Genomic DNA, 14,515 nt, shown 5'->3' with positions numbered 1-14,515 from the left:
AAATGTTCTGTCCCCAAATTAATCTATAAATTTAACAAAACTCCAATCAAAATACCACTAGGTATGGGGTTTTTATTTTTGGTGGGGTCAGAGGAGTACTTGATAAAATGTAAGTTTTATCTTAAAAAAGTAACAAATAAGAAACATCTGAAAAGGAAGAGCAAAGGGAAGGAGAGTGGCCCAAATAGATATCAAAAGTATTATACCACAAAAACAGAACAACATGGTACAGCCACAGGACTGTGCAGGAAGCTCAATGCAACAGAACAGGAAGTTCAGAAACAGACCCAACGTATATATATAAGGATTTGTTCATTGATAAAAGTGGGCATCTAAAATCTCTGCAGAAAAAAATGGGTCAGTGATAAACAACGTTGGCTACCATTTAGGAGATAAGAAAATAAATGGATTGTGAGTTTTACTGGTAGGATGGCTTTGAAAAGTCTAACGTGGCAGAAGGTAAATGGCAGAACGGTATCCACCTCAGAAGAGTAAAATATAAAGTAACAGTAACAGTAAAGTGTAACAGCTGTGAGACCTCAACTCATGGGTTCCAACAAGATTCCCAACAAGAAAGGGAATGCAGTCAACTGGGTCCTCTCCCTCCCTGTAAGACTTCACCGGGTTTCCTTCACCACAACCCTAACACCTCTCCGTAGTCAGTATTTCTCTACCACCCACTACGCCCCGGAATACACAAGGATTCTGGGAAATTCAAAGATTTTTCTGCACATTTGGGATTCCCTGCTCCCCTCAACTGTATGGCATCAATACGTACAGTCTGAGAGTTATCAAAGATCAGGAATAAGTCTTACCTGTTTCCTCTTTTCAGGGGGAATTGATGGATCTCCATCCTACAAAGAAACAAATAGTACATTTTATTAAAAAAAAAAAAGATGTGCTTAGATTCAAGGAATTGAACCAAACTATGAACTAAATTCAGACCCTCCCCACTCCCAGCCCTGCAACTAGTACTGTGATGAACCAAGCTCAAAGGTACCTAAAATATTAACTATAAACTGAACCAGAGTTATTTTGGGAAAACCTCTAGGGAATTAGTTGCAATTAGGACCAAATCTATATATTTTCTAAAACTATGTGAACCTAAATAAATAAACTGGATTTACTAAAATTATTTTTGAGCAGAATCTAAACTGAAATACTATTTCATTTGGTTTGAGCTGAGTTCCTCTTTTATACATAGTTAGATCCAAAGAAATAGTAATGGACACACACACAGACACAGCTTGAGTCTTTTCTATGGGAAAAATAATTTTGGGGGGTAGGGATAGGATCTGCTCAAAATAAAAGAAAATTAACTGAGAATTTCCAGTCCCATCAGACCTTTTGGTTTAAAAGTTCAATTCCTCTCCCTTGGGTGCCATCTGGGAATACAAGTTGCTAAGGTGAATGAGTAAATGCTCAAACACTCCTCTAGCTGAGTGTCCACATATAGGTCAACGTTATTTTAACCTGAGGAATCTTTCTACTCTATTTCTGTTCCAGGACAGTTCAATGATCCCGGCACAGATGGTTAAATGTTAGCAATAGTGTCAGCACTTAAAAAAGAGATTGCCTCAGTGAGAAAAAAGAAGCAAGGATGCAAAATAGCAGTACGCAGTTGGTATCCTCCATTTCAGTATAATTTGCATCCTTAAAAATCTTACCATATGAAAACCTAGAGAAAATCTAAATGCCCAGGATAAGGAAAAGTTAAAAAAAATATGGAAATATTATTATGCAACTATTTTTAAAAACGAATTAAATTTGTACGTATGGCCTAGAGAGATGTCCAAAATAAAGTGCTGAGAGAAAAGAGTAACTTTCGGAACAACATTTATACAATGCTATGCAACAGAACTCTGCAGTGATGGAAATGTCCCATAGCTAACCGTTCACACAGCAGCCACCACGGAAAGGTTCTCTCTCAAGGAAATCCAATACAGTAGCCACCAGCCACCTAGGGCGATGGAGCCCATGAAATGTGCTAAGTGAGGATGAAGGACTGAGTTTTCAATTCCATTTAATTCTAATTAATTTAAAATGAAATCTAAATAAACACATGTAGTTAGTGGCTTCTGTATCAGACAGGGCAGATTTATAACACGAATCTTCTTTAAAAAACTCCATCTAAAAAGGTTAGCAAGTAAAGAGGCACACAGGAACAGGGACGTACATGTGTCTGTTTCACAGATGCCGGAGCAAGCAGCCTGGGAGCACATACCTATCAACTAGCGAGTGGGACTGGCTTATGGAGGAAACAGGAGTGACAACTTTCACTTCTTAATTTTTCCACTTTGGAACTGTTTGAATTCAACCGTTTCTTTTTTTTTTTTTTGCAGAAACAGCATGTAAAAATCCCCTGTTGCTATCTTAATGAGGGAATGAGAATGTCACCGTGACAGAACACGTACGATCAGCTCTCGGTGTTTCTTCTTTAGGGACTGGTGGCGCTCTCGGAGCTGGTTGGCCATGAGCTTGTACTGGTCCCTCTCCTGCTGGCATGTGTCCAGCTCCTTGGACAGGATCAGTAGTGCTTCCTTCTTGCTCTCCAGCTTCCTTTTACACACCAGGTACTGCAAAGCCAACAGACCCAAGCGACTGGTCAGAAACGTCGACAGCCGTCCATCTGACATGCACTGCATTCACTGGTTTTGTTTTGCTCCCTTTTTTGTCTTTAGAGATCACACACCAGAGACATTCGTCAGTAAATGACATGTGCACGTAAAGGCTGCTCCGTTTCCTGACATACTCCCCTCGCGACAGAACCACAACCTTGGACCTTCACGAACTTTGGCAAACTGGGACAGATAAAATAATTTAATTGACCAATAAGCAAAAAATTTTTAACTTTTAAAAAATTACATAGATAAATAAATAGCTGGACCCTAATTTTGTTTTAAAAGGATTTCTATATCTAGATAACATTAGGTAAAATTTCATTAAAATTTTACAAAATGATATACACAGAAAGATACTTAACAAAAATTTTGTATACTACTAGCAATTATCTCTTGGCAGCAAAATTATTTGCATGTGTTCTTTGATTTTATTCTTTTTGCTTTTCTGTGTTTTCTAAATTTTCTAGAATAAACTCATATGGCTCCCATAATTTAAAAAATACAAAAAATGTTATTAAAAATAATTTAATTGAACCATAAATCACTGCAATAGATGGCACCTGCCCACACAACCCAGCAGACATTTTCTCACTTGAGTATTTTTGTTCACGAACTCGGCCAAGACACGCACATCTTGATTCCAATGCAGCCACTCACCACCCAGAGACCGATTTTGGTGAGCTATGTATCTTAGCCGCACTTTGAAATATCCCCAGACAGTTGGGTGTACCTAGCTGGAACGCTTCCTCAGAGTGACGGGATATCTTTGTCCCTCCTTCTCCTGACTCTCCTACCGTGAACCACCCTCACCTGATAATCACCCACCACATGGGCCAGCGTGAGCCCACCTGGGACCCTGCTTTCATTGGATATACTGCCCCGTCTGGTGTTATTCACATATGTGAAATGTGGCACTAAATAGCTTTTGAATTTGCCCCGTAAAAGACCAAATTCAGAGCATTCATGAAAGCAATTTATAGTTTCATTATACACTCTGACATGAGCACTTTGTCATTATGGACGCTCACACAAAGCAGAGAGAATCAGCACTCCCCTACCATTCGAGTCAATGCTCTTTTATGGACAAAAAGCATTACTCATATATAGTGCTGGCTTGGAACTGACTTTGTTAAGTTCAATTTCAAATAAATGAGAGGGGAAAAAGAGAGTTTTGTGCATTAGCACAATTTTTTTTTCCTTAGGAAAAAAAAGAAAGTAATTGCTTAGCTTCAAAAACAAAGGGGAAAGAAAAGCCATTCTGAGACGGATTTGAGTTCTAAGAGAGGACACTTCCACCTTGGACGAATCTTATTCCTGGCAGTAATGAGGTTGGAATCCTGCCTTAAAACCTCCTGGATTTTCAGACTTTGACATCGTCTTCGTGGAGGCAAAACCGTCCTGTTGCCACAGTGATTTCTCCAGAGTAAAATCCCCAACGAGTAAATATCAGAGCAAAGTGGCTCCAAACCCTCAACGGCAAGGTCCTAAGGGAGGTATTGAGATTTCACAGGAAAAAATACCATTTACACACAATTTAACACATCTGCCCCTGTGTCTTCAGCAACCTCGGGTGTTGGCGCTGTTAGTCTTGGTGGCAGAAGGATGGTCACCTTTGTCCCTTCAATTTATCAGATCCAAATCTGAGGCCCCAAAGATACTCAGTGTCTTCCGACATTGGGGAAGAAAATCCCGATCACGTGGAGACCGTGTAATGTGCAGGAGGCAAGATGAGAGGCAACATCCAGTCTCCTGAAGGAACAGGTGAGGGCCGACACGTATTGGCAAAGTGGAAACTCAAGCTCCTGACCTTGAAGTGCAAACCGTTAGAGTCTAAGAGAGAAGCCATTTCTCTCCCAAGGTGTGGTCCACCTGGGGCCCCGGAAGCTGTGAAGGGCAGTAAACGCCTCCCTTCCCTAGGGTCTGAGGCACCTGGCAGAAAGCAGGCACAGAGGCCTCTGCTGAGACCCCGTGACCTGGGATTTGAGGAGCAGAATCGCTGAAGTTCGGTTCCTCTTAGGTATGAAAACAGGACAATTATAATCACTCCACCAAAGGGTCAGAAAGCAAACACGTTCTGTACAGAAGAGGAAGCCATGCCAAGAAAAGGTGGTCTTTAGAAAGCCGCTGCTGGACTGTTCTTTCTTCTGCTTACTACGGTCTAGAATGGCGAATTTCAAAAATTTTGTTCTAAAAGTTTTTACTCAAATATTTTATGTCATTTATTCTTATCAGTAGGATAAACCTTAGGCTGAAGCCTCATTTCTAAAATGGCTCAAGGTGGCGCTGCCCTGGACGAAGGCAGGATGCCTCCCTCACAGTCTCCCCAGCCTGGTGAGGTGGCATCAACAAGGAACCTTAGAAAACACTGTTCTCCATCACCCTGACATGCTTGAGAAAATGCCGATTCCTGGGCCCCAGCCCAGATTCTCTGAATTGGAATCTCTGGTCATTGGCTCAGGAATCTGCATTGTTGGGACATGGAACAGGTGATTCTTACCCAATCTACACTTCGAAAACCCAGGCTCTGGAGGCCTCAAGCTTCACGGTGTCTAAAAAGTTAGAACCAGGGCCTGGCCCCATGCCCGAGTGTTAAGTTCATGTGCTCTGCTTTGGTGGCCCAGGGTTTCGCTGGTTTGGATCCTAGGCACAGACATGGCGCTGCTCATCAGGCCATGCTGAGGAGGCATCACACATGCCACAACTAGAAGGACCCACAGCTAAAAATATACAACTATGTACTGGGGGACTTTAGGGAGAAAAAAGAATAGTCTGGAGGAACTGACAGGCCAGAGGCAGCCCACAAGTTCAGAGGCAAGGCGTGGTCTCAGAGCCATTCTGAGGGTGTCTGTGCTCCCTTTTGTAGCACAGAGGGGTTCTAAGCAAGTACAAGCATGAACTATATTTTACTGCATCTGGCCAAAGATCCTATATGTGCAGAGTCTCATTAAAATATCAATAGGAACTCTGGAAGGTATGGGCGGGTTGGGGGTGGTATTGGGGAATGGCATGGAATTTTTCACTCTTATTCTAAAATGGTGATAGTTTAGTCCCTGTGATGGCAGTTGTTAAAATGTCCCATTTCCTAGCCCTCCAATTGGAAACAAACAACAAAAAAACTGGAAGGAAAGAAAAACGTCCTGAAGGTCCTCCTTTGTTGGCAGCTCTAAACAACCAGTGAATGCACGGATCCAGCCTCAGCTTCCAAAGGGACCGAAAATAGAACAGAAAGCCAGACAAGCCAAGTTACTGTGGTTGGGATGTTTTGGCTCCTAAAGGAGGATGAATAAGTACAGATGATGGAGGAGGTGGACCAGGAGGCCTCCGTCCAGACATAGGTCTGGCGATGGGCCGTGATCAGCTGGGACTCTGGGAGAGCTACAGAACACAAGGAACAAAAACAGACTGCCTGGGCCTCTGTTTCCTCACTTGGAAAATGAGGGGGGTTCCCAGGGTGCCCTCCAACTTGAGGAACCCACAATTTTAACACCGCCATCCAATATCACTGGGGGTAAAGGGTGCTGGGAAAACCCTGGGGGTGAGGGGCTCCGGTCCAGCAGGTATGACTCACTTTAAGCACCCAGAAATTACTTCCTCTGCCTTGTCCAAGTCAGAGCTGGCTCAGTGGTTCCCGGAGATCATCTGTGACAGTGGCAGTTCCAGAATATATAGCAGGAGCTTCAGGATTGCCACCTGGTTGGGAAGGGTGCTGGGGCTGAAGCTGTGCTTGCAAAAGCAATTTACAACAGAGTGAGAAAAGGCTAAAGGTCTGTGTGGTCGACAGTAGTGCCTGTCTCCAATATTTCCAATTCTCCTTTCCTTCCAGGCACTTGGCAGGACTGCCTTTTCCCATTGTTTTGGAGTAAGGCATAGCCATGTAACTTGTTTCATCCAATAAAATGGGACTGGAAGGGACATGAGTCACTTCCATGGTAGAAGCTCCTAAGAGTCAAGATAAGAATCGCCAAGCTTTCTCTTCTCCTGGCGGCAACAATTGTGGAAGCATGTGTTGCTATGGAGGTACCATAAGAGCAAAACAGGCCGGAGCGTGGAGCCAACACAGGCAGACAACTGCCCTGGAGAGTCATTTGGGTCCACAGAGAAATCTGCATGATCCAGAAATAAACTTTTGTGGTGTTAAGGTACAGAAATTGGAGGGAGGTGTTTATTACTGGAGCATTCCTTATCCCATCGTGACTAACACAGTGCATACAAAAGACCGCAAGGGTAGGGAGACTGGTGGAGCTCACATGTGCCCCTGGTACGGCCATCACAGTGACAAAGAGGATTAATATTATCAATATTATTATTACTATTAACAACAACAAAAAATAAAGTTTTGTGACAAATGCTTTCTAGGTACGACCTCCTTTAATCCTCAAAACAGCACAATGAGCTTACCGTGTCATTATCACTCACATTTTCTAAATGAGAAAGTGAAACAGAGTTTACCTAAGGCGCCAAGGGATTGGCAGAGCCAGAATTTGAACTCAGATCTTTGTAGAGCTAAGCCTGTGAAATCCCAATTGCTGACAAACTAAGCACTCTGTACAAAAAAAAAAAAAAAGCCAGAATATTCACGGAGTCAGTTACTGCATTGAGTTGGCATTCTCAGCACAAGGAAGCTAAGAAGGGGCAATTTTGAATTTGGCTATTTTTCAGACCTAGAACAAATAGGTAAAATCATTATATCTTCACTCCCCCCTCCCCAAAACTAGTGGGCCTGCAGCTTCTTTCCTCAGAAACAAGGCCTGAGGGAAGAAGGAAAAAACTAAAGGGATCCACAAGAATCTCTGCCCTCTGCTGCTTGTGAGGGAGCCAAGTGGAAGCAATAAGGTTTCCATCCATTATAAGGAGATAAAACTAAAGGGCTATTTTCTCCACAGCAGCCCAGTGGTAACAGTTTTCTAGAAGCTGTAGTTGGTCTCGATCATTCATTCAACAAATATTTCTGGGTGCCTTATATGTGTTAGTCACTGAGCCAAGCATTGATCTCCTAAAGGGAGAAATGGTCCTGCTGATTTTGAAAAGGAAAAACATGATACCTGGATAACAAAATTTTATTTCCACAATCCCTTATGGGATTTTCTGACACCCCAAACATCTGAAAACTGAAAACGTGTTCACTGCCCTTCCTCACTTCAGCTGATGTGAGGGTTTTTATGGTCATTATACCACTGGGTGTGAATATTCATACACTGCTGAGGACAGATCAATGTGTTTGATTACCGGCTGCTGCCCACAACTCTACTGGGGATGATACATAAAATAGAGTACGCTTATCATATTTCCTTTCAGATGCAAAAAAAATCTGAAACACATCTGGGGCTCAAGGATCTTGGAGAGGGAACCTGACTTTTATTTGAAAGTCACCCTTGCAAATATCTACATAGTCTTGATGATGTATGTGCGACTAAAATCAAACCTTTTTTAAATAATCACTGCCAAAACCTAAGCATTTATTAGATTTCAACTTCCTCGTATAGGCCAAGAAAAACTGAAAGTACGTTACACACGGTAAACATTTAAACATTCAAGCTGCCGTATTGCTAGGTGCCTATTCCCATAGCCTCCAGATCTCTCTATTCTTTAGAATTAACATTGCATGCTGAGCTGGGGTAAACCTCACAGATAAGCCAAGCGGCTTGCCCATCTGCAAAGAACAAGGTTCCCAGCTGGCAGCATATTCCGTAACGGTGTTTTCCAAACTGTGGGCCACGATACACTAGTCTTACCGGCAAAATCAATTCAGTTGCAACCCTCAATGTCTTAAAAAAAAAAAGATACAGAATAGAACAGAAAATATCAGTATGCATCCCACACAGTAAAGGTAAGTACTGTTTCATGAAACTTTGCTTTTTGACTATGTGTGCAGGAATAGACACACATAGATGCATACTTTCACACTTTTATTGTGGACTGCCATTTTAAAAGCTTGAAAACCACTATTCTATGATAAGCCACTCTACACATTTATTCATTCATTCAAACAATATTTAGTGAAAATCACCAATAGAGGCAAGAGTAGGGCCGGGGGGTGGGTGTTGGGCCGGGAGGAAAAGCTACGCAGGGGAGATGATGCTTGAAATGAGTTTGGAAAGATGACTAGGTACAAAAGGCACCTGAATAAAGGTCATTATGTAAAGGAAATAATTAGCCAGTTCTTTGGGATTGAGGCACAACTCTGATTAATTAATACTCGGCTCTGCCCACCTCACTGAGCTGACTGTGAGCTTGAGGTGAGAGGTGCTGTGCTAAAAGGCTCTGTGAACTTTCTAAAAAATATTATTACTAGTTTTGGGTGAGGAAGATAGACCCTGAGCTAACGTCTGTTGCCAATCATCCTCTTTTTACTTGACGAAGATAGTCCCTGAGCTCACATCTGTGACAGTCTTCCTCTATTTTGTATGTGGGACGCCACCACAGCATGGCTTGATGAGTGGTGTGTAGGTCCGTGCCTGGGATCCAAACCCCTGAACCCTAGGCCATTGAGGCAGAGCATGCAAACCCAACCACTATGCCACTGGGCTGGCCCCAAAGGTATAATTTTTATAGCTTTTAAAGCTAACAAAACACTTTCACAGGCAATCTCTCATTTGATAGTCAACACTATGTGAGAAGTATGACAAAAACAGTCCCATTTTACGGACAAAACAGCTGACATTAAGTGTCTTTCCCAAGGTCACATAACTAACAATTGTCAGCTAAGACTAGGGCTCTTCACTACAAATTCCAGGTTCTTTTTAGTCTTCTACGTTGGTACCAAATAAATTATGAGCAGTTCCACATATTACCTCTCTCTGGTCAAACCACATTTTTAACAGACACGATCAGAGATAACTGTGTAGCTGAAAGCAGTGCATTTGAATTACTAGTATTCCGAGGCCCTATTTGGAAGACAGGCAGCCCTCCTGGGACCTTTTCAACCGTATTGCATGGCGAGTGGCGGAGGGGCAAGAGGCCACCCATAGATCTGCTCCGGGATCAGCCACCTTCACATCATCAAGAGTCCTGCCTAAGCAGGGTGTGGGACAACAGGCGGTACACCACCCTGGGGTCCTCGCCAGCTGAATTGCAGGCATGAGATACTTTATTTTTCAAAGAGCACTTGCACACATAGTTGTGTAAATTGTGACCAGGCCCTAGCCCTCTTCTGTTCCTCAACTCTAATCCTACCCCGACCTCCCCTCCTGCCCCCATCAGGGCGACCACATTCAGGCCAAGGGCTTTCACGTCATCTCCGCTGATTTCACCCAAATCGACATTGCCAGTGGAGACCTCTCAGCTGCACTTCTTACTCTGCCATCCACCTGTGCACCTCCATCGGAACACCTGAGAAGTGTCTTAAACTGAACCCTGGATAACCCTCGAACCCGCGCTTTCTCAAATCTTCCTGGTTCATAAATAGCACACGCCATGTTTGGTTTTCTCTGGAAGCCTTGGAGTCATCCCTGCCTCTTTTTCTCTCCCAGCCCTCATTGAATCCATCAGCAAATCCTATGGGTGCGACCCTCACAAGACATACTGAATCTGAAAACTTCTCACCCAGTTCCACACTATCACACTCATTCAAACCACCATCACCTCTTGCTTGGACTGTGGCTTTAACCTCCTGCTTCTACTCAGCTATAGTTTATTTTCCACGTAGTAATGAGAAAGATGCTTTTTAGATGAAAGCTGATGGAGACAAGTAGTGGCTCAAAATCCCCCATGGCCTCCCATCACATTTAAACCAAAATCCAAAGTCCTTCCACTCACCCTTGCTCACTGCTCTTTGCCCTCACTGGCCTCCTTGCTAGTCTTTGACCACTCCAACCTCAGGGCCTTTGCACTGCTATTCCTCCTGCTTGAATTATGTGGCTTGTTCCCTGGCTTCATTCGAATCTCTGTTGTAATGTCTCCCCCTCAGGAAGCTTGTCCCCATCTGCCACTACCCAGCCTCTCAATCCCCTTATACTGCATTACTTTCCTTCATAGCACTTATCACCTGACCCTGAGTTATATAACTAATTATTGGTCTATTTTCAACATCTCTCTCTCTCCATGGCAGCAAGGACTTTGCTTTTTCATTCCAGATCCCCAGCACTAAGAACAATGCATGGTACGTAGCTGGTGCTCAACATGTATATATAATGAATGAGAAAACTTCATCCATTATCTTACTACAGATTCAACATACCTGTGACACATGTGGTATTATACCCATTTTACAGGGTCTCAAGCTCACAGCTGGTGAAGACCTCAGGAATCATCTAAGCCAGGCCCCTCGTTCTACAGATGAGGAAGCCAGGACTGAGAAAGGTACCCTGACTTATCCAAGGCTGGCTAGCAGGACCCAGAGCTAAAACCTGAACTGAGGCTTCTTCTCATTTCAAGTTCAGCACTCTCTCTGCACCGCCAAATGAAGGCACACACTCCCGGCTGGGGAGACATAGTCCCTATAAACTTAGAAAGGTGCCTGGTACTTCTTTTATAGCAATAATAATAATTATTATAATAAAATAGATGATAAGTATCCTGATCATCACTCACTAATAATTACTAACTAAAATATGCTTAAATGCTATAAAGGGATACAAACAAAGCTCCCAAAACACAGAGAAAAACAGTTCAGAGTAATGGTTGAGAGCATGGCAGAAGGAGCCGGGACGCATGAGTTCAAATCTCAGCTTTGCCACTCACTAGCTAGGTGATCAACTACTTAGCCTCTCATGCCTCAGTTTCCCCATTTGTTACATGGGTAGAATTGTAGTAGCTTCATAGGGCTGCTGTGAGAAATAAAAGAATTAGTATATGTAAAACATTTAAAATAGCAAGCGCCGTGTGCGTGGTTATTATTATTACTCCTATTTTTATCTCCAGGAGAATGATCACTCAGAGAAGGTATTCAAAGAGGTGGAGGAAGATGTGAACATTTGAAATGGATCCCGAAGAACAGGTAGCGGGATTCGTTTTGTCTGGGGATAGATGATGTTGTGACAGGTCGTGGTGATGGAAAAACAACACACCCGGCAGGGAAACAGCCACAGCAAAGCACAAAAGACATACTGTTAGAATAGTGAGCAGGCTGCGCTGGGCTGGCTTCGGGGGCAGGGTGGGAATAAAAGCTGCGTGAGATGAAGCTGGAAAGAGAGATGGATGGTGTCCAGGTCAGAAAAGGCCTAGAAGTGGCGCTGAGGAGTTCAGATTTTATTCTGCCAGCAAGCAGGAGCCCCGAGGGTCTCTGAATAGGGGAGTGACATTAAGAGTCCTTTTAGGAAGACAATTTCATCCTGACATCACGTGGCGTAAATTATCTTGGACTATTCAGCTTGAGTAGAATTTGTTGCCAAGCTCACAGGGAGGGGAAGGCAGTTGGGGTTCAGGGCCCACTTTGCAGACACACCTCTGGATCCTGCTGTTTAATCTGATCTGTCAGGCTTACAAAGACTACACTGGCTTTGCTCTTTCTTAATGTGGGGTCTGTTATCACCTTGTCTAACACAATACTGTTAGGCAGGATGCTACCAGGCAACCAGACGCACGCATGGGTTTAGCCTCAGCCACGGCAGCCGGTATCAGGATCACATCCATGGGGGGGGGGGTCACGTGGCTGCCCAACCGCACCATCAAGGGCTGAGCTGAGCAGGGCAAACCACAGCAAAATGTCCCACGTTCTGGTTACTTGGGTGGGGCCAAGGGATGCACACTTGGTTCTCCTTATGCCTCCATTTTCTGCTTTTGATTCTGGTGTAATTCTGGTTGTCAAGTTCATATGCTGTATAGGGGCTGGGGATATTTGCTTTCCTCCCTACCCTAGAAAAGAAGGGTTTTGGTTTGTTTTCAGGAGAGAGGAAGGAGAAAACAAATTAGTATTTTTTGAATGTCTACTATGTGCCAGGCACTGTTGGGAATAATAATAAGAAGAAGACTTCTATTTGATTGTAATAGTAAGTGTAGCAGCCACTATTTAGTGAACATTACCATTCTCCAAATTGTGCTAAATGCTCTACTTGAAACATCACATTTAATCCATATGGGCACCTATGAAGTAAGTTATTTGATTAGCCCCATTGTAGAAATGAGGATGCTGAAGCTCAAAGAGGCCAATTTATCCTTCATCACCAAGATAAAAAGTGGCAGGGCCAGACTGTTCTCTGCATACATCGATTAGGACCCTTTGGTTGTAAGCAACAGTTACCACACTCTAACATAGGAATGTATCGGAAGGATACTGGCACTCGGCATCGGCAGGAAGACAGAGAAGTGGACTTAAAAAGAGTAGGCAGTGAGGCGACTCTGGAGTCTGGGGGAAGGACCAGGAACCACCAGGTTTCAGTGCAAAAAAGGTCAGTTAGAGACCACCAAACAGAGTAGAAGTGAAAGCGCTTATGTTTCAGTTTTCGTCTCTCTGTCAAGAGTGTCTCCCACTGACCTAGAGCAGTTCCTGTGCCATCCTTCGCCCAGGGGAGGACGGGACACCTGTCTGCTATCCCTCCAGACTGGATGCAGTGATAACGCCCTCCAAACTAGGGTGCTGTTGACAAAGAGAAATAAATGCTGGGGAGTAAGAAAAAAACAAATGTTCACCTGACTAACCGAGGTAGAATCCATTCTACTGAGCTTATTTCTCAACCGGGCTCAGGATCCCCTTCTAGTGGTTTGTGAACAGAGGTTGAAAAAGAAATGGCTGCCATTTAATAACAATTCCTTCTATTGTCATTAACTTCTGAGCCTGTGCACAAAAATACACACACGGGGGTGAGGTGTACGTGGATACAGCGGGGTACATACCTACCAACTGGAGAAAGGAAAAAAACACACACCAAGCATCCTGGGTAATCAGTGAAATGTGAATGGAATAAACTTGGTAAAATATGCCCAGTTTTTGGCATGTATACTAGATATCATGAAATATTTTTATTATCCTCTCAAAAACAGATTTCTTTTGAATTGCATTTCATTTATACTTTTAAAGCAGAGGTCATAACACATTTGTTGATGTTCATTCATGCCCACACACAAACACCACAAAGGTAGCCTTATGCTTATCATCTTAAGAACCCAAACACACAGTTTCCACCGCTGAGTGGCTTTTATCTACCCATTTACTGTTATCTGCAATAAAGCAAGTCATAATTGCTACATGGAAGATCATAATAATTAAATGACTATCTGACATACTACATTACTATTTGGATGGCTTTATAGCCAGATAACTGCTGGGAGAGATGAAGGTAGCTGGGGTGTCAGGGAGGGGCCCTCTCCGCCAGGTGACCCTCTCCATCAACAATGACTCACGGTCCTTGGTGACTTTTACAGATGGGATCAAGCTAGTTCTCATTAGCCGCTGCAAGAACATGGCCTGCTAATTCTGAAAGGCTTCTCAGTGTGATGATAAACACAGGTGGCTGAAGGGTTCATGTTTAGGAATAATTTAGAAACTTCTCAACTGCTGACTCACTCTCCCTGCAGAGGTATTTCCTCCTCTGGTCTCCCCTCTACCTTCTACTGTCACTGCCCTCTTCCTACTCCATCCAGGAATACTTCCGTTCCCATCCAATAAGCAGCTTTAGGGAAACAGCGTTCAACCATCAACATAACTTCTCTATCCTCAAATAAGCCACTCCCTTCACTCCCAGAAGCCCTACTTTGCCCTGCCCAGTGACCTCTGGCCATGACAGCCTTCTCTTCTCCCTCTACCTGTCTAGTCCAGGCATCAGTCCCTTTGAAAACCATAAATCACGTCCTGCCACTCTTCTTTCAAAAATATCTTTTTTAAGGAGACCGGCAAACAAGAGCCCAACAAAATCTGGCCACAATGCACCTCTCTGACTTTTCCTACCCACCACGCTTCCATCAGCCCCTCCTACTGCACCCCCATGCTCACCGTCCCTCACCCCTCTCTTTTTTTGTCT

General features: G+C 43.6%; 1 protein-coding gene across 6 annotated transcripts in view; it reads right to left on the bottom strand.

The window, feature by feature from the left end:
* The window catches only part of CCDC149 (coiled-coil domain containing 149), a 100,384-nt gene that overhangs the window by 64,318 nt on the left and 21,551 nt on the right, over positions 1-14,515 (bottom strand). For all 6 annotated transcript variants that reach the window (XM_070613057.1, XM_070613058.1, XM_070613055.1 and 3 more), the window contains exons 2-3: positions 2,415-2,576; positions 816-854 (exon numbers count right to left, since the gene is read on the bottom strand). In XM_070613057.1, coding sequence (XP_070469158.1) covers positions 816-854; positions 2,415-2,576 — 201 coding nt within the window. The remainder of the gene's footprint in view (positions 1-815; positions 855-2,414; positions 2,577-14,515) is intronic.

This window comes from Equus przewalskii, chromosome 3 (assembly GCF_037783145.1).
Source record: "Equus przewalskii isolate Varuska chromosome 3, EquPr2, whole genome shotgun sequence".
Taxonomy (NCBI): Eukaryota; Metazoa; Chordata; class Mammalia; order Perissodactyla; family Equidae; genus Equus; species Equus przewalskii.
This window is presented reverse-complemented; position numbering and strand designations above follow the sequence as displayed.